Raw genomic sequence first — 21,239 nt, forward strand, 5'->3', positions numbered from 1 at the left:
AGGTTTTAATCTAGGTTATGATAATTTCATTTTGCATATTTCATTAAAATTACCTCAGCCATTCTGATATAAAATGTCTATACAAAAATCAAGATAAATTCACTTTACTTTTGTACAAAGATCATTAAAATATTTGTAATGTAAGTATTTCAAAAATAAATAAATAAATTCCAACTTACTGATGTTGTTTAAAGTCATAAGGATGAGTAATTATAGGTAATATGTAATTGACATTTTCATCACAAAAGCTTGCTGGTCTGGTAGGATCTGATTTTTCAAGATACTGACCAGTGGTGACATTAATGATGTATACTCTAACCATTGGATGACGTAACAATGCATGAGGTTGTAACATGTCTGTACCATGAACTGTAATTCCAAGCAATCCAGTATCTGAAGATATCAAAAAAAGCGTTACTTATTAGGTCATAGTAAATGTAAACAAAAACGTAAAAGTCAAATATGTACTTTTTAGAAATATATACATCACTTTAATCTTCTTTTAAGTTTCGAAGACTAAATAATTAAAACAGTGTAAAAACTTGAAGATATATTAAAATGAAGTGATTATAGACCAATTATACAGTTAGTGTGGAGAATTTATGGTTCTGGAGAAGTGCCCACACAATGTACAATTGAATAAAAAAGACATTAAGAAGGTCTGTCATTGAAAGATGTATTGAACAGAAAGCCCGGCTATCAGAAAGACCATGGGAAGAAATGAGGTAATTGTGGTCCTTGGGTCCTTGAAATACTTGTACAAAACAGACTGAAGGAAAACAATGCTAGAAGGCTTATTGCTGGTATAAGGAAGATTCTTATTGGGAAATTAAATAAAATGCATAATATATTGATAAAAATCAAGTTGAAATTCATAAAAAAGAGCTGTGTTTGTATAACATCTATTTTTTCACAGGGCAAACATCCCCAGCACCCAAAAACAAGACTGTAACGGCATAATTTAATAAATAGACAAGTATTTAGATTTACATAATAAGCAAAGATAATAGGTGAAAACATACTCACAAAAGAAATTTTTCAAACCAGCAACATGTAAGAAACAAATGTAAAAGATAATAAAGGGACAAAGGAAATAAATATACACAATCACACAGTTCATCGGTCAACCCATTTAAGTAAGGAAAGGTGTTTCTTAGATTAATAAACATTAAAAGATATTAAGGTAAAATTAAAAGAAAGAACACAATCAAAATCAAATAATAGTGATAAAACAAATTTAAAAATATGAACAAAGAATATTTTAAACAAATAATTAATATAAAATATGGCAGAAGATAAAAAAAGCAAATTTCAATTTAAGGAAAGAATAAAATTTGCATAATCTATTCCTGTAGATTTTCAATTTGGTTTTACAAGAAGCAATAATTAACTGTAGAAAGTATTTGAGAATGGAGTAGCTAATCAAAAAGAAAAAAAATATACACATTAAGTTTTATTAACTTTTAGTGAAAACCAGTATGAGTTAAAAGAAATAAAAAGAATAAAAGGAAGTATATGATGTCATTGTTGAATGAGATAATCAGAATGAGATTGTCCAGACCACAAATGTAATAATTTGCTTCAGAAAAGTAATCATTAATTATTATTATTATGTATTAATAATAGATGAAATGAAAGTAGTAAACACCTGGTACACTGTGCTTTCTACTATAAGTTTCTTCAGTAACATCAGTTTTCTTTTTTGTAGAGTGTACTGATGAAACTGTTGTTGCACTACTACTTTTTCCCATTTCAGCTAACTCCATTTCATCAGCATCTCGAGAACCACGTTTCCTGAATTTCTTTTTCTTTTTAACTCTGAAAATTATTAAAAAAAAAAACTAATAGTTATAAAGAAACCATAATGCAGAACACAAATACGTCCTGTAGAATTTTACATAATATCATAACAAGGTTTTTAACTTAAGCCAGTTAGATCAATAATGCTTAAAATCAACAACTTTGAAAAGTGCAGGTAGGTATTAAGACAGATACAAAATAAATAAAAATACAGTAAAACTTGGTTATAACGAGATTCAACGGGCCGAATACGGTCGTTACAGCAGACTGCTCGGTACTTCCGAGTTGCCATCTCCTTAACCGTAAATCTTTACGTCGTCATTATCTATTATAATACAAAAAATATACTGTGTACCTAAGAATAAGCTGTTTTAAAATAAAATATCGATATGTTTTGTATTACAGACTAACAAATAGAATTTAGATGTAATACAATTTTTAGACGCTAATACATTTATTTACAACTAGATAAGGTTAACCTGATAACTGTTTTTTCGTGGAATAAGATGTCTGTAGAAAGAGTGCCAATAAGCTAAATACAGTAGGGATCATTTAGGGTAAGACTGGAGCTGTCCATTGTACCGGTAACTTAAATATAATAATAATGATGATGATGATGATGAAAAAAAGAGATCTAGTTATCTAGCCAATCTAATTATGATACTTTGAATATTATTTTACAGATTAATATCTAAATAAAATTTAGAGAGGGATTCCTATAAAAGCCTACATATGATATAAGATAAAAGGATATATGAATAATCAAAAGATTATTTTTAAAAGATTTGCTATTGATGATGGGTCACTCCTTCAGTCTTTATTTAATAAATAATAACACAGACCAACAAAAAAAAAATAATTTGAAACAGAAATAAAAGTAGATGAATTACAATGTATTTTTTATGTTGAATCTTAAAATGAAATCAGTTTTTCTTCATCACCCTCAGACTTTTAGTTACGACCCTTTAAAATATTTAGAAACTTCTTAAATAATAGAATACAAAAATAATAATAATAATTAATTATAGGTTGTCAGATTAAAAAAAAATTATTAACAATTAAAATAAATGAACTGAATAGATAGGCTTTCAGATATCCACTCAAAAGCGTTATACATATGAAAAAATTTGACCATGAAGAAGATCTTAAGATTTCCTTACTCCCTCCAAAATATAGATAGTATAATTCAATTGTAACTTCTGATTCAACCTATACTTAGTACAAAGTCACCATATGAAACTTCAACTATTTATAAAAACAAGGTAAATAATATGAAAAGACTTTATATGAAAAAGATCTTTATTTTTATGGAATTGATTGAGGTAATAAGGGATACAGACACAACATTGGCCTGGGAAAAGAAACAGCAATTGGTTGTTTTTAATTGACTAAGACTTTTGATGAATTAATTTTTTTCAAGATGCCTCCATTACAAACTAGAAACTTGGAACCATTCCAAAGTAGAAGAATACTATACAATATTTCACTTGATTTAATTTATGTTTTAAAATTAACTTTTAATATAATCATTATCTTTTATTACCTACACAATATTTCTAAGATTAAAAGATGCAAGAAATGATAATTTAATTATAAATCAAAAGGTCATTCTTAAAATTAAAAACAATTCTTGTAAAGGATATAGGCTTTAGTTTTTATAAAATAAATCAAAAGTCAAAAGATTAAATAGAGCCTTGTTTTTCAACCAAGAGAAGTAGAGGAGAATTAGCAGGGCTGGTGCAACCATTTAAGTAAATGAGGCAATCGCCTAGGGCAGAGGAATCTGTATACAGCTTGTCAGCAGAATTATAAGATACTATAAAATACAGTGATAAAAAAGAATCATTAATACAAATCTAATAGAACTTACTGGATTATTATTTATTACTTTAAGATAAATACTTATTCTACATTATTTTTGACAATTTTTAATAATAATAATAAAATACATAAAACTCATTTTGCAATATAGAATTACTCTTATGTTTATTTATTGAACACTAAAATTTATTATTTTCTTCAGCTACAAGAGGGATGCTAATGCTGTTCTAATCTATTGTCAACTAATCTGTAAACAGTTTGTTTACAAAAAAAGCAACAATTGATATGAAGTTTATAAATAATTTTCAGATTTTATAAAACTGTAAGAGTAAATATGGTCAATGAAGAAACAAAACAAACTTTTGGAACTGTCAACTCATCTGTAGAGTAGGATTAGCATGATAAAAATAAAAAATTATTGACTAGAATGATACAGAGAAAAATGAAAACGTAGCCTTGACAAACTTGTACAGCACGTTAATTGTCGTATATTAAACTTTAAATAATTACTGCACAACATTACATTTATAATAAATTATCATTTACTAGCAATGTTAATTGTACTATTAACAAATATAACATTCATCAATTACTAACTTTGTCATTTATTTTAAACTTTTAAAAGGCCATTAAAGGTTCATTACGTATAGTAAATATTTACAAGAATGCAAATTTTGCTTAGAAATGAATATAAACAGAGTGAATGGTGTATAAGTCTTGAGTTCCAAGTTTGCAGGCATCACTCAGTTCTCAGCATCTAAATGAAAACATTTCTGGGGAAAAATTTGATCATCCTTTATTATTCTCGTGCAATTTTCTTTCAAACATCTTGATTGAAAAAACTATACGTTACCCCCACCACTGTGTTAAAGTTTGAAAAATATTTCTACTCTGATGAAATTTCATTAAAAAAAACTAATTTTATAAATCAAGACTATTGCATACTAGAAATGAGAAAAATTAAAAACCTGACTTTTAGAAGTGGGTTACTAGATTTGTAAGTGGCTATTAGATCTATTTAGATCTATCCTCACTTAAAAGAAACCACTGTCCAGAATTTAAAGAAAAGAAATTGGTGGCTGTTAAACTTGACTTGCATAATTTTACACATTCTCAAAATTTTTAGAAAGATTAACAAGGTATATTTTATTGATATTGTAAAGGATTTAACTGATTACAAATATAAATCTAATTCTGCCTCTCATGGACTAAGAATCTATTACATTAGTGTTATGTTCTTTGAATCATGTTGTAACAAACTACCTGTCTGATGTAGAAATTGGGATACTAACTACAAAACACCTTAAAACAATTTACAAGGTCATGTTTGATGATGATTATTAGTTTTAAGGAAAGAATACTCTAATAAATTTGTTTATAAAATTACTGAGAATGCTCACCTTTTAAAAAAAATAGATGTTTGCCCTTGAAAAAGTTCTATAAATAGGAAGTTTATCAGAAAACATATACAATTCTAAAATAGTTTGATTTATAAAAATAGTTATTGATAAGGCCCTTGATAAACAAATATGGTTTGTTCTAGTGCTCACAATACTCAATACTCTCTATAACAGTTTACAGTAACTACAAGGATCTATAGTAGCTCTAAAATAAAGCTGGAAGTGCGCAAGCGATGAGGGGTATCTTAGGTAAGATTTGAGAAGGAAGTTTCAGAAGAATGAATGATTTGAATTGTACCTCATCATTATAGATATAGTAGACTGTAAGTGAGTAGTGTATATTTCAAACTATTGCAATATACAGTAGTTTCCTCCTTCATACAAATGCCAATAACGTATACACAAATTTAAAGATCTTATATATAGTATATAAAGAACTAAAACACATTGGTGAAAGGAGAAGACAGACTTAATATTTTTAACAAGCAGCTATAACTCAAATTACACATCCTATGAGCCTATAATAAATCACTAGATTCTAAAACATGTTTGAATATTCCTCCAAACTATTTTCCTTCTCTTTCTCCAAAAATTCTAGATATATTCTTGTTTTATGCTACTCTTCTCTTATTAATCAAGAAATAGACTGTTAAATACCAGAGTAAATATTCATTAACAAGAAAATACAGCAATTGCTTTTTATTAATTTAAATACATATCAAATGCTCTCAAAAATAATACAAACATTTCCAAGGATATCAAGTATAACATGTCAGGATTACTAGGGAAAGTGGGGAATAAAGATACTTTCAATCGCCATCTTCATTAAGTCAAATATAAAATCACATATCACAATATCAAGCCCAATAAAAGGTAAGAGATTTTCAGCAGTACAATTGATATGTTCACGCAATCCATCTCAGGGTTTGGCTCTTAAGTTAACATCATCCTCAGAGACCTTGATTACTATTACTGGAATCTTGGATGCTTTACATACATCACAGCCACCATAAGAAGGATTAGGACAGTTGATAATATAAAGCAATAATTTAATGTAAAGTTTTCTGGGGCATGCAATGCATTACCAATAGATACAAGTTCAACTCTAAAAAATTATATAAATTCTAAAAATAAACAGATGTTTATTTTTGTTTTGTTAACAAAAATAATAATAATCAAGGTTTGTTGCTAGAAATGAACTGATCAATTTAACAGAGTATGTAATGAATTAAAATATTTGGTTTTATTTTCCTAATATGATGATGCAATCTGTTCAACTATTGAACAACAAATATCCTACTCCACGACCCAGTGAGATGAGGATGGTATGTATAGTCTAGTACAGACTCAGGCAGACCATTCCTGAAGCATATGATTAATTGAACCCCAACCACCAAAGTAGACTGGTATCCACTATTTAGTATTGGTATCATATAAAACCAAGTAACCTTTACTAGGATTTGAACCTCACAGACCTTCAACTTCAAAAATCAGCTGTTAGACATTTGATTTGCACAACCACTAGATCAGCCGGCTGTTATAAAATATTTAAAAAGTTATTTTATGAAACTTTTTTTCAGTTTTACAATAATATAAATTAAATCTCCCTGTATAAAATATATCAGAGGATTCTCAATTTTTTTTTTTGGGAGGTGAATATTGGCATTAAAACTTGTAATATAATTAGAAAGATATTGTCTTTTTTTTGTGGGTAAAAGTTTTTTTAGCAATGAAAGTATCTTGAATATGACTATGAAACAATAATTATAATTTTAATTATATTACATATTATTTTTTAATACTTAATGTATTTATAAAATTTTAGTTATATTTACCTCTTTTTCTTTGATAAAATATCACTGTCTTGGTCATTATCGATTTCATTTGATGAACTAAATATATTAGTTTTTTCTTGTGAAAAGTGACTGCTAGGTTTATTCTTTTCATCATTATACACATCAGCTAATTTTTTCCTTTTTCTTACCTCATCAATTACTTCCACACTTGTTGTTGGTATGACAATGTTTTCAGTCGGCACTTCTAATTTTGTAGTATCAGAACGTTCAGAATTTGGAGAACTTAATAATTCAGATACTGGAGATGTAGTTTTACTTTTACTTCTTCTTGGTAAAGGTACTGGTGTTTTAACAGCATCACTATTTTTGTTATTTGCAAATTTATCTTTGAGTTCACGGATGACTTCAGCAGGCATGAATTGTGATAATGATCGTTTATTTTTTTCATTATTATTACTGCCACTAGAACTAATGTCACTGATAGTCATAATTTTGTCAGCATCAGCATTATTATCATCTGAAATATTTAATTCACTACCTGAGCTAAGTTCACTTTTTACATTATTATTTTTCATTTTTCTAGGTATTATGACAGGAGGTTTAACTTTACTTTTGACAGTCAATACATCATCTTCACTTGTTGTACCAATATTCTGTAATTCATCATTATCAGCATCAATCAAACACTGTTTTGATGAATTCATATTATCATTAATGTCATTTTTATTATTACTATTATTTGTGTTATGTACTTCTGCTGAAAATACTATCTGATTCCTGTAAAATCAACATAAAAAAAGACTAATTATTTAGATATTCACAAAATATTTCTAAATTTTTAAATTTTCTGTAAGGAACATGAGATAAAGGGTACTAAAGTTATAATGGAAATTTAAAAACATAAATGATGATCAATGACTGTTTGAAAGGAAATTTCAAAACAATCTATCAATGTAATTGACCATTAGTGAAAGTTGGACATAGAACGTTTTAAGTCATTTATGTAAATCATTCCAGGAGACTATAAAATTCTCTAAAGAGTAATAAGATGCTCAAAACTTATCATCAGTCTTCAAGAAGGACTTAAACAACAGGAATTTGAGGAGCAAATATTGCAACAAAGCAAACTCAATTTCATGTTGTCAATTCACTGCTACATAAATTTGAGAACCAAACATTTCAACAACAAATTAGAATACTAATTGGAATAACAAATTTCAATTAGAAATTTATTATTCTCATATCAGTTCATGCTCTCAATTCTGATGATCTCCATTAGAGTAGAATTTTGGAAATGATACCTGGCAAAATATGCAGAGAACATTTTTAAAGAAGAATGTTTGGAATAGAGAGGCTATATTAAAATAAAAGTTTTCACATGATTACCATAATTACAACTTTGAATTTATTAAGAATTATCCCCAAAAGTTGTTTTCCATATGCTATGCATCTCTAAAAATAAACAAAATTGCTCCTTTAGAAAGGTTAGGCCTGATTTCATCTGGCTTTAGATTCTGGAGATCAAGCAATCAAGCTGGACAAAAAAATCATCTGAGGGAGTTTTTGGTCTAATATTTCAGTTTTTCCATGAATAAATGATCTTTCTCACCATCCATCCATTTATTTATTCTTGATTCCTTTTCAGATTGGGGATCTGATTCAGTATTTGTAGGTAAGAGATGTTATTAGGTGCATATAGGAACTTATAAAGCTAGTGCATCCTGGGTGTGACCTGGTTCCCTGTGGACCCTTTCTGGCAGCTGTGTTTCTTGTTCAATGGCTAAAATAAGTCTAATGGCTATATGACATTTAACATAGTAAACATTTAACATACTGATTTTAGAGCTTCTTTTTTCAACAAAAATTTGTTTGGTCATGGATGTAATGCTCTTTTATATAAGCCTAAACATAGATATGATTCTATTTTAGACAGGTTTGTATTTTGTGATTCTCATGAATAAAACATTAAACAAGTCAAAAAGTCAAGATACAGACACCTACATCTCATATATTAGGTTTTATAAAAAATACACGGAATCTTTAAATTTCCCAGGCTGTATAAATCCAACTATCACAATTTTTTTTGTTATGTTGGTACACTTTTCCCTGACATATGTTTACATTGGTAACTCATATTGATAGCTTAGTTTATTGTTGGCTGTCGAAAATGTTACACACGTTTTGATATGGTCAGTGATTTTTAACTTGTGGAAAAAATGGATCAAAGAATTTGAATTAAATTTTTCTTTAAGAATGGAATAAAGTGCAGCTCTCCATTGGTAATTCTTTTGATGATTCTTCTATAAATAAAACAAGTGTTAATGGGCAAATAATAAGCATGGTACAAACATTTCTAAGAGGACTGTGAAGACATTGAAGATGATGAGTACCTGAACATCCCAACACATCAACATCTGATGACAACGTTAAAAAAGTAAAGAAAATGATTAGGGAAAATTGCTGTATCACTATCACAAAGTCAATAAGGATTACTAACTGGAAGTTCTACATCATTTGCATGAAGCAATCTGAAGAAAATGCCCGGATTTTTGACAAAATAATTCATGGCAATTGCACCATGATAATGCACCTGTTCACACTTCACTGCCTGTTTGTGAATTTTTGGCCAAAAACAACACCGTTATGATTCCACAGCCTTCGTATTCGCTGGAAATTGCCCCCTGTGACTTCTTTCTTTTCTCCAAGTTGGAAAGAACCATGAAAGATGAAGTTTTGCTAACATTGAAGAGATAAAGACAGAACTGCTGAAGCAGCTAAATGACATACCAGAAATTGCGTTCAAGAGATGCTTCAAAGGTAGCACTAGAGCAAATATATTATATCTGAAAAGGAATAATTTGATGGTGACAAAATCAATATTGATCAATGAATAACATTTTTTGGGAAAAACAAAAATTTTTGATCAAAACAGTTGATTTTATTAATTTGAAAGATGGAAAGAAGTACTGTATGCATGTATCTCTTACACACATGTAACAATTACACATAGATATAGTTGTTTTTCTATGTGAGAATTACTAATAGATTTAAATAAAACATTTAAAGGAAACTGTAGTATTTTATGTTCAGTTTATATTTCAAGAGAAGGTTGCATTGTTCATGAATGTTGCTCTTTGTATTTTTTATAGACTGAACTCCATTTAGAATTTTAAAGTAAGGTTTAGATAAGTAGTTTCAAATGTTGAGCTTTAATTATTGCTCTCAAAAGATTGTTCTTTAAAGCTCATTCTTAGTGAGAAAATATACTAAAACCTGCTATTTTTCACCAAGAAGGGCAGAAGGTCTTAAAAAAAAATAAAATCAACCTGTAAATTTCATTACTCATTTAATTTTTTTTAACAATTCAGATGAAGTAGAGAAACATTCCAAAAGTTAAAAAATAAAAAAAAATAAATCCTTCAATGTAATCATGTACATATGAAACAACAAAAACCATATGATTGAACAAACAAATATCAAATGTTTATATTTACCGATGTTTATTAAGAGAAGATTGGCTAAAATCTTCAGATGTGGTTGACTTTGTTGACTGTGATTCATCTTCGCTTGGCGTTATATTACCAGAGATATGTGTCAATTTCTTCCTTTTCATTTTCTTAGTCCTAGGTCTTGGTAAACGTGCTTGAGTCTGTAATAACAAAACAAAATTTAATGCAAAATCTTTTAATTATGATATATATGTTTAAATTTCTTCTTAAAAACTTGTTTGATTTAACTCGAGACTAATATTGTCAAGGCTTTCCTTACAAAACCATGATAACATTAGATAGAGTTATTGCAGAATTATAGAGTATGGTCAATTCCTTTTGCACATCTTTTCCTTTTTCGTACATATCCATTAGCATAAGGTCATTTAATTTTGTAATAAATTTTACAAAATGGGTGCTAATTTCAAAATCAAGATCTGCAGTGAAATACCTCACTTAATGGGCTATTAAAATATCAATACTGAACTGGAAATAACAACAGGGATTGAAGTTTGTACTATGTAATGCAGCATGCAACTCTTAATTAGTCTTCTTCCATGATTGTTGTATATTTTCTATTCCAAATTAATTAACCTTATCTTTCAATTTATAACAATTTACAATTGACAATATATATTACAATACAGATAGAGCAGCTAATTATCTGATTTATCTTTAGTAAATTCTTCTAAAACTCAAAATTTGGGATTTATTATCTAGTGAGAAAATTGCTGTTACATTTGTACAGTTAATCAGTCAGAATTTTTCCTTCTATGGAAAAAATTTATCCTAATTCATTGGAAACACATTGTATATCCACAACTGAAACAGCTGGTTTCATATTATTTCAAAGTCAACTGTATGTATAATTTTGTGGAACAAAGAGTGATGGAGATATGTAAAATGTTTAAAATATGTATGGAAATGCAGAATGGTAGAACAAACAGGAACATTCATTAAAGCAATATTTGGATATATATTTTATGTAAGAAATGATTCATGAAAAAGGATTGTAGGAAAGTTTAAGGGGATACCAAAAACAATCACCTGGTAGGAAAACCCAAAGTTAGTTTGACCAAATGGAGTAAAGAAAGATCTTTAAGTGATATGAAGAATATCTAAAGATGGTTAAATGTAAAAGTTATGAAATAAAAACAATATATGTTAATAAAAAAAAAGAAAAAAGAAATAAGCATGTTATAAATATAAGGTTTGATAATGCAGCAGTACAAAAGTAGCAGACCACACAAAAACATCAGCACATGTTTAAAATCCTATCAAAAATATATAAATCACAAAACTAAGCACATTATAAGAAAAAACTTAAGTGTACAATTTTACTGCACAACTGTTTAAAACATCATTATGTTAAATAGTGTAATCATCAATCTACAATTCTACAACACATAAAAAACAGTTTAAGCATAGAAATTCAGATAAAATTATAAATATAATTGGCAGTTTCGCTATTGGAACTAATAAATATACCTTCAAGAATGACTTTCCTGAGATAAAAAATATGATAAGTTGTGTCTGATACATAGACTAAATTTTACAGCTACTATGAAGTAATATCATTCAAAACCAAATTCAAATTATACTACTTCTTTATTCCATAAAGAAATTACTATTTCACAATTTTTACTGGCCTAATGAAAATTCAGAACAATTCTTTCATTTATACTACTCAGTACATTATTCTCACCCATTAATCTAGTCATCTATTCTTAACTTCAACAGAAGAAAAAAATATTAATAACACTCAATCAAAAATGTAATCTAGTTTTAGCTTCTTCTGATAAAGAGTTACATCACCAGATTTTTAGTTAATCTGTAGGTTTTTATAAGTTCACAAGTTAATGTAAATTAATTAAAATCAAGTTTAGTAATGATGTAGATAAAGAAAAATGTTAAAAAGTTGGCAAACAAGCTGGAATCTGAAATATTTTTGAGAAATTATAAGTTGTGAAAAAATAAACAAATAATCAGAGATGATTTAGAATAAAATCAACAATTGTTAGGATGAAGGATAAAAAAAAAATTAATCATAATATATCATTAAACTGTAAATAGTATATTTTTGTAGCTGTTCTGATCGAAGACAATGTTTTTAAATTAATATTTCATGAATAGTTCTATGAACAGTAGAACCTTCCTCAAATTGGGCTTAATTTATGAGCTTGAACTACAAGAAAACAGACTTAAAACAGTGAAAATTGAAATTGAATACAAAGTAGAATTTGTAGTCATAATTAATTGATTGTGAAAGGTTTATCCAATGCAGAAATAATCTTTACGTGTATTAGCATGTGTAACGGATACTAGACATCACTTATTGATAACTGATGAAAACTTACTTCCCCATGTTTCTACTTTTCAAGTCAATAGAATACTTTGGTGTACAAGAAAGGCCCTTATAAAAGTTCTGTTGCCATCTTTAAAAAATTACTATTTCATTTAAAAACTAAAAAATGGCTCTACCATTTTATTTTAAATAAAACTAAAAGATTTAATTTTATATAACCATTGTTATTTTGTTGATTTGTTTTAAACAAATTTTAAGAAACCCTCAAATTTTCTACAACTTGGTTTAAGAAGTATGTGATTTAATAACTTTTATTAACGGCTTCTAAATTCTTATTTTGTTGCACTTTTTTATTTATTTTTTGCTTTCTAGTATTTACTTTACCAATATTTCATATCTGTATTATTTTTCAATATTTGTATGAAATTAGATAATTTTTTATATATTTTAACACTACTCTGATCAAGGTTTTACCACAGTTTCCCACAGTTGTAATTCCTGTTATCTATTATGTAACACACAAGCACATTCCTTACTTGATCTATATAACATACACTGTACAAATCTGAATAAAATTGGTTGTTTATTTATAATATCGCAATAAAAATAAAAGGTTTTCAGATCACAATTAAAAACCTCAGTATTGAGATGAAAATGTATAATAGATTATTTATTTAAAAAAAGTAAAATATGACTAAAGATTTAATTTACTAAGCATTTGGCACAGTTGGTATTAATACAATTGTATAAATTAAATTTCTACTTAGCAACAATTTAAAGAGTGTAAATCCTAGTTCTTTCAGAGCTGTAACTCCATCTTCAGGGATTTTCAGCGATGTTAATTTAAATTTAAATCAATAATCATTAATAAAATTAAACTGTTATGTTTATAATAATCAGTTGTCAAGAATAAAATTAATTTGTACATAAATAAGACAGTAACGTCATGTTTGTAAGATGTTTGCGACTATTATAAAATAAGATTTAATATTAGATGAAATTATACCAAACTATTAATAATTAATTCAAATTATTATTATTTAAATATATATGAAAATTTTCTAAGATACTGGTAAAACTAATATCTTAGATACAATCTATATTTATCATACATTTAAATAATAATAAATTAATGAATGAACAGGTCAGATTTGATAATGATATTCTTTATAAACAAATTATATAATAAATATTTTATAGATGTTACTGTATATTTATAGACGTTACTGTCTTATTGATGTACAAATTAATTTTATTCTTGATGACAGACTATTAGAACAGCTCTGAATGTACTAGATTTACACTTTTTAAATTGTTGGCAAGTGAAAATTTAATTTATACAATGACTGAAGATGTTTCATTGTTACTTTTTTATCAGACTGCACTTAGTTAATGAACTCTTAACTTAGTTAATGAAAAAAACGTTATTATTTTTTCTGGTTAATATCCTTAGTAGCTAAAACCAAAACATACTAAATATAAATAAATAAAATATATGTAAATTGAAACAGATTTCTTTTACTTCTATTCTGCTTCCTAATAAAAAGTTTCAAAATTAGTCTTCTATGTGATCTCATGCTATTTTATATTAATCATACTAAAGACAGAGCTGTTTTATATTCCCTAATGATCCAATTATTAAGGTACACTGGTAATATGGAGTTTGAAATTTAATTAAAAGTAACCTTTTATCGGATTTAAACTTGGTCAAGATCACACAATTATGAGATCAGTTATAGTCACATAAAAATCTTTATATCAAAAAATTTTAAACATTCATTTTTGATGATAATAGAAAAAAAAATATTTTTTTTTTGTGTTCTGCCATAATTTTTTTGTTGCATAATTGAAGATATACAAATGTCACCACTGCAGTTTCATTGAAACAAAAATATACTCTAAATAAACAAGCAGTACAAATAGGCTTTTGACATTCTGTTGAGAAATAAAGTACATTGGTATATTTGTATGAGTAAGAAGATTTTATTTTTAAATTGAAACTTATTAAAATATCAAGTAGATATAACTCTCGAATTGTTCAAAGAACAAAATAGATATTTTTGTCAAGCGATAAGTATAAACATAATAGGTTAGATTTACTTTTTGTGACAGTCAGGAGTATACAAAATAGTCACACTTTTAATATCATGTACTATAAAATTCTCACATACATTCTCTAAATTTAAGTATTTAGGCTCTTTTTACAACATAAACAAACTTGTTTACTTCCTAGTAAATAATAATTATTTTTATATATACACACCCGGGCGCTCACACAATAATAGTAAAAATTAATTAAATATATTACTCACTGGATCTTTAAAAACTTCATTTTTTAAAGCTGCATTAAGCAACAATTCAAATTTTGCTTTAGTTTCTTGCGTAATACTAGGTCCTTCCTGAGTCAATGGTATTTCCTCCTCATTTCGTTTTCCCATTTTAAAATTATATATGTACAAAATTAAATATATTATACGTGTAAGTTTAAAATATAATTAATATTATCTTAGTATAAAATAAACAAGTTAAAATGATCTTAAAATAAAGTAATTAACATTTAAAAACAAGGTTGCATACAAATTAGCAACAACATTGACGTTAAAAAACAAAACATTCTGCGCTTAGTACTGTATATAGTAGTAAATAAACAGTACCAACGTTCAACATCGCGTGTTAATACGGTTGTCATGACAACTCTAGTCCAATGACAAACAGTAGTTCTTTCTTCAGCTGTTACCATCACCGCAAAGGAATTATAGTAATAAATTAAATGAGCGGTTTTAATCGTCGGAATTTATTTTTTTAACTAATAATTTTTTTTGGACTTAAATTTTTTTTTAATACCATTTTCTGTTTTTAGTGGATTTTTATCACCCATAATATTGGAAATAATATTTAATCAAAAAATTACTAAAAGTAAAAGGAAAGTAATTTTTTTTAAATCTATACTTTTTGATAAATATTTTTTATTTAGTATATTATAAATGAAAAAACATTATATAACTATGAAAAAATTTGAGCAAGATATATTATTACGTTATTATATTAAATTCATTTTTTCCCTCCGGGGCCACGTTTAAGTATTTCTTCAGAGGATGAATGAGACGAATGACGATTTTTGTAGCGTGTAAAAATGCCATGCCTGACCGGGATTCGAATCCGGGACCTCCAGATGAAAGACCTAGACCCTACCACTCGCGCCCCGGAGGCCCGCCTATTAAATAATATAAAATATTAATAATATACAAAAATATTAAATTCATTTGTCTGTTCATTAATGTGTCCAGCGACGTTTAGAAAAATCTGTTAAACTCATTGCAATAAGTTGGAGAAGGTGATCATTGCTAGTTTTGTTAGGGATATGAGAAACCGCTAAATGATTTCATTAAAAATGGCTTTTTTTTTCGAAAAATAAAATTCGTATGCTAAAATCTTAAGAAAATGATATTGGTGACTTCAGATAAAAAATGATTCACTGTATCTATTTTATTTATACAGGTATAAATATCTGTATTTATTAAAAGTGTTAAACTTTAAATAGTTAAATATTTTTCGCAGAATACTGGAATATTTTATTCCATAGAACTTTTCAGAACAGCAAAACCTTCTTCAGGCAAGTTATGTTTGTTCTTCGAACTCAAAACTGACAACTTTAAAGAAAAATTTTCAGCTTTCATTAGCTTCGGAAACTTAATGAAAAAAAAAAGATAACTCTATATAACTGGAAAGGGGATCCCCATGTATTGGAACTGGTAAAATTTGAAGCATAAACTAGCGCCACTAAATGAGTGGTAGAACTAAATAAAATGAAACAGCGCATGCGCAGAGATAATTGTTAGAGTAGGGATAAAACCACTTTTAAACCGACACAGTAGATGTGTTCTGATTTTGTATTCTGAGTACAGTGACCTCTTTTTATTGCATTAAAAAACAATTGATTGTGATTGTAATGTGCTTGTAAATTGAAAATAAATTTTTGAGTAAAAATCAAACGGAAGTGTGTGTTTTGTAAAACAAAAGCTACGAAATTGGACAATGTATCTTTCTTTAAGTAACTACAACGTAAGATTTGAGGTTATAACAATGTATGAATTGCAAAACTTGCGTAATTATTATGAATTCATAATAAGTCGTTTTACATAAATAATAAAAAAAATGTATTATATATATACAGCAGACGTAAAACTATTGCCAATTCGGTTATCTTTCTTTCTTTTTCCTGTTTAGTCTCCGGGAATTACCGTTCAGGTATTACTTCAGAGGATGGTATGTATGAGTATAAATGAAGTGTAGTCTTGTACAGTCTCAGTTCGACTATTCCCGAGATGTGTGGTTAATTGAAACCCAACCACCAAAGAACACCGGTATCCACGTTCTAGTATTCAAAACCCAATAAAAGAAACTGCCTTTATTAGGACTTGAACACTGGAACTCTCGACTTCCAAATCAGCTGATTTCGGAAGACGCGGTTACCATTAGAGCAACCCGGTGAGTTCCAATTCGGTTATCTGACTTGAGTAAAATAAACATCCCTACCACCACGATTATAGTTGCGCAAGTGTGCAATGGTTTTATTTAGTTCCCGGCCGCTCATTCTGCGGCGCTGGAGTATGCTTCAACATTGAACGCTTAAATGTATTTTAAACCATATGTCCCCTATCCAGTTACATAGAGATCAGTACCTCTCACTGCATTCATTAACCGCATACTTGTGAGAATAAAACTGATAAATAATAATTAAAGCCTGTTCGATTTATAAAAACTATCAGTGTAATGTAATTTCATCAGAGGAACAATTTGGTTAGCACAGAACTCGAAATAGTCCTCCCATCTTAAAAGTAGTAGTTGCAGCTGTTTACCCGCTCTTCGTACGGATAAAAAAGTATTTTGCATGGTTGTTAGCGTTACCCAACACCATGAGGAAGGAGATGACCGTATTTCGTTTATCTTCTCTTAGATAGATTTCATAAAAAAAGTTACCAATTATAATGAGTACTATGATTCGACTTCCGGAAAATTTCGACATATCTTCGCATTTCACATCCCCAGACCTCAAAACCTCCGTCAGCTCAAAAGTTTAATATATATATATATATATATATATAATTTCACTTTCTTGTGGACACGATAAATGCCGTAATTTTGCGCTAATCACTTTCAAATTGTTGCTTAAAAATAAATCGTTTCAAAATCTCAATCGAGTTCTTTAACGGCCAAAATCGGACCATGGAGGTGAAAATGGGGGGCTTTTTCGAAAAAAAAAAATCGCTATAACTTTCTTATTAAGAAAAATATCGTAATTCGTTTAACGTTCCTACTATTCTTTGGATAAGGGTCTAAAACTTATTTAAGTAAAGTTTTTTAATATCACCAACCATTGACCCAGCGGGGTGAAAAATGGGGTTTTGAAGATAAAAAAGAATCATACCTCCCTTAATAGGCACAATATCGAGTCGGTTTAAAGTGGTAGTTAGTCCTCTAAACATTACCTAAAACCTTTGTCTTCAATAATTTTTGATATTACTAACCTTACGGCAAGGGATGACCAAAATGTTACTGGAATTGTATTTGGGCTTGTCGTATGCTAAACACGTGAAACACACACTTACAGCCCTGATCTAGCACCCTGCTACTACCACCTCTTTGGTTCTCTCAAGCGAGACCTGGGAAGGGAGCGTTTCGCTAATGAGGATGAACTGAAGGAAGCGGTTCTTAATTGGTTGAAGGAAATTGGACGAAATTTTTATGAGAGTGGAACTAAAAAACTTGTCACAAGGTATGAAACGTGTTTAGAGAAATTTGATGATATGTCGAAAAATAGATAAAAATATTTAGTTTTTTGTTCAATAAAAAAAATTGTCTTATAAATATGTATTTGTTTCATAGAGGGGATGTAAGTTAATTTCTGATCGTCCGTCGTATATTACATTTTTAGTGAATCGTATTTGTGCTCTCCTCATACCTCATAACATTAAGAAAATTCAATTACATCTCCCAATCCCACCATGCGACCGAAACTAACACCATTCTTTCTTTGAAAAGTCGGTAAAAATACAAAGGATGAGATTTACAATAAAAAGACGAATTTTATTCGATTTGCAAAGAATTTGGACTTTATTAAGCATCGATCATAACTCTTATAATGCACTAATATCATTGTACAGCCTACATAATAATGAAAAGATAATTATAATCAGTCGAAAAAAGAAAACAAAAAAAATATATTTTGTATCGATTCGCATAACATAATTAACTGAATCGAACGTATAAAATAATCGAGAACATAGTAGTATTATCGACAAGGTCGAAACAGTTACCGAAGGCGTAACAGCTGTTTTGTCTAAAATACTGATGACGGTACATTGTTTGTAACTGATATATATAAATAAATAGAATACTATGATGTTAGATGTGCTTTTTATAAACATATTTTAACGATAAAATGTTAATTTTTATGTAGTAAAATGATAATTAACTCAAACATAAACATTACAATCCGTCCTAATTGAATTACGAATATGATAACGCATTATTAGAAGAGTAAATATTTTTATTTTCTTATCGTTTACGCTGCAATCTGTTCAATTACTTAACAATAAATAACTCCTCCTCCACGGCACAATGAGATGATATGTATGGTATGTAAATGAGGTGTAGTCAGTACAGTTCCAGGCCGACCATTCCTGAGGCGTGTGATTTAAGGAACCCCGACCATTAAAGTTCACCGGTATCCACTGTCTAGTATTCAAATCCTAATAAAAACGGAACTTTTATTAAGATTTGAACTTCAGAACCTTCGACTTAGAAAGTCAGCTATTAAACAACTGATTTGCGACGACGCGTTAACCAATAGACCAATCTGGTAGGCTGAAACAAAGAGTAAATAAATATATTTTTTCTAATAAGAACAAGAAGAAAAATAAAATTGCCGTTCTGATCGTAGGAATCATTAGCCTGGAAAATTACTACAGAATCTTCTGCTACATTAAACACTTTTAAAATTTTTTTATAACAGTAAGTTATTTACATTGTGAAGTAATAAGTTATTTAGATTGTAATTACCCGATATTATTCAGAAGACTTAAATAAATATGTTGATACCTTACTAGTAAAAATAATTTTTTTAAATTTATATATTAATTTGGATAAAAAATAGTGGGTGTTTTCAATTTACGCTAAATGTAAAGCATCTTAAGTTGATTTCAAGTACGTACAATAATAAATATATAGAGTCCCGAAAGGTGTTAGTCAGACTTAGGTCATTCAAGACATTAAAATAAAAAAAAAAACTTCGTACAGACAAATGCTGTATCTCACTTCATTTTACTTTCCCGGTGAATATACAAAATGCAAATCTATTTAATAATTTCTAATCAATAAAATGCATGTATAATCTATATATATAAAAGAGAATGTAAAGACTAAAATGATGGCTATAGATCCTTTAGTTACTAATTCTATGAATATTAATGGAAACAAAGTAGAACTTGTAGAAAAATTTAAATATCTTGGAGAGATCATTACTTGTAATTGTAACGAAAAACAAAATTGGATTGAAAGACTTAATAAATTATTTAAAGTGCTACAAGTAACCAAAAATATTTACAACAAAAAATCGCTCTCGATTAACACTAAAATTAAGGGATTCACGCCGGCCTCCGTGGCGCAAGTGGTACCGTCTAGGCCTTTCACCCAGAGGTCCTGGGTTCGAATCTCGGTCAGGCATGACATTTAACACACGCTACAAAACATTCATCTCATCCTCTGTGGAAAAAATGCTTAACTGCGGACCCGGAGGTTAAACAAAAAAAAAGGGTTCTAATGTATAAACGATAGTATTTTCAATATCGATTTATTTGTGTCAAAAATATTTGTGTTTTAAGATCAATCGATATTGAATGAATGGATTACGGTAGTAAAATTTATTAATAATTTAATTTAAATTTATTTTTAAATGTTTATTTATTTAAAAAAAAAAAATATGTTTTTGCTGTTATTTATTGTTTATAAACATTTAAAAATAAATCTTATGATTTTTGACGGGCATCTATCATCATGTAAGCATGTTCTTTCTTCTGGCTCTTTATTTGTTGGTATTGCATCTTCCTACCGATCGTTTATAAACGTTGAAGAAAAAAGAAGTCATATGATTTTTTATGAGTCAAAAGGTTAGTGTAGTGTTTCAAAAAGTGAATAAACATGTCGATTGAAAAGATAACTGTCAACGACACGTTAATAACCCAAACAGTTAAACCTATCAAAGGAGATGGTGCATGCCTGTTCCGAGCACTTGCTTTTCACTTATTCAGTGATGAAGAACGATGCCAGAAGGTACGAAACACAGTCGTTTAGTACGTGGCTGATCATTGGATTGACTTTGCTCATATGTCTTACAAATCTTCAAATGGTGACATCTTTCCAACTTGTGAGGAATATGTACGCGAAATGTCAATTCATTCAGTCTACGGTGATTATCGCGAATTAGTTGCAGCTGGTAAGCTTTTTCCATTTTTATTTGAAGTTTATTACAACTGCAATCTTTATTGGAAATTTGGTACTGACAATTGCCCGTAAAAAGTGCATATTATTTATAGAATTTATTTAAATATTTATTAAAATAAATTTTGTA

The 21,239-nt window shown here is 28.4% G+C and overlaps 1 protein-coding gene across 1 annotated transcript in view; it reads right to left on the reverse strand.

The window, feature by feature from the left end:
• The window catches only part of LOC142326595 (jouberin-like), a 42,871-nt gene extending 35,298 nt beyond the window's left edge, over positions 1-7,573 (reverse strand). The window contains exons 1-3 of the mRNA XM_075369182.1: positions 6,857-7,573; positions 1,649-1,818; positions 180-393 (exon numbers count right to left, since the gene is read on the reverse strand). Coding sequence (XP_075225297.1) covers positions 180-393; positions 1,649-1,818; positions 6,857-7,521 — 1,049 coding nt within the window. The 5' untranslated portion in view covers positions 7,522-7,573. The remainder of the gene's footprint in view (positions 1-179; positions 394-1,648; positions 1,819-6,856) is intronic.
• Between the last annotated feature and the right edge of the window lie 13,666 nt (positions 7,574-21,239).

The sequence above is a fragment of the Lycorma delicatula genome, chromosome 6, assembly GCF_047948215.1.
Source record: "Lycorma delicatula isolate Av1 chromosome 6, ASM4794821v1, whole genome shotgun sequence".
Lineage (NCBI taxonomy): Eukaryota > Metazoa > Arthropoda > Insecta > Hemiptera > Fulgoridae > Lycorma > Lycorma delicatula.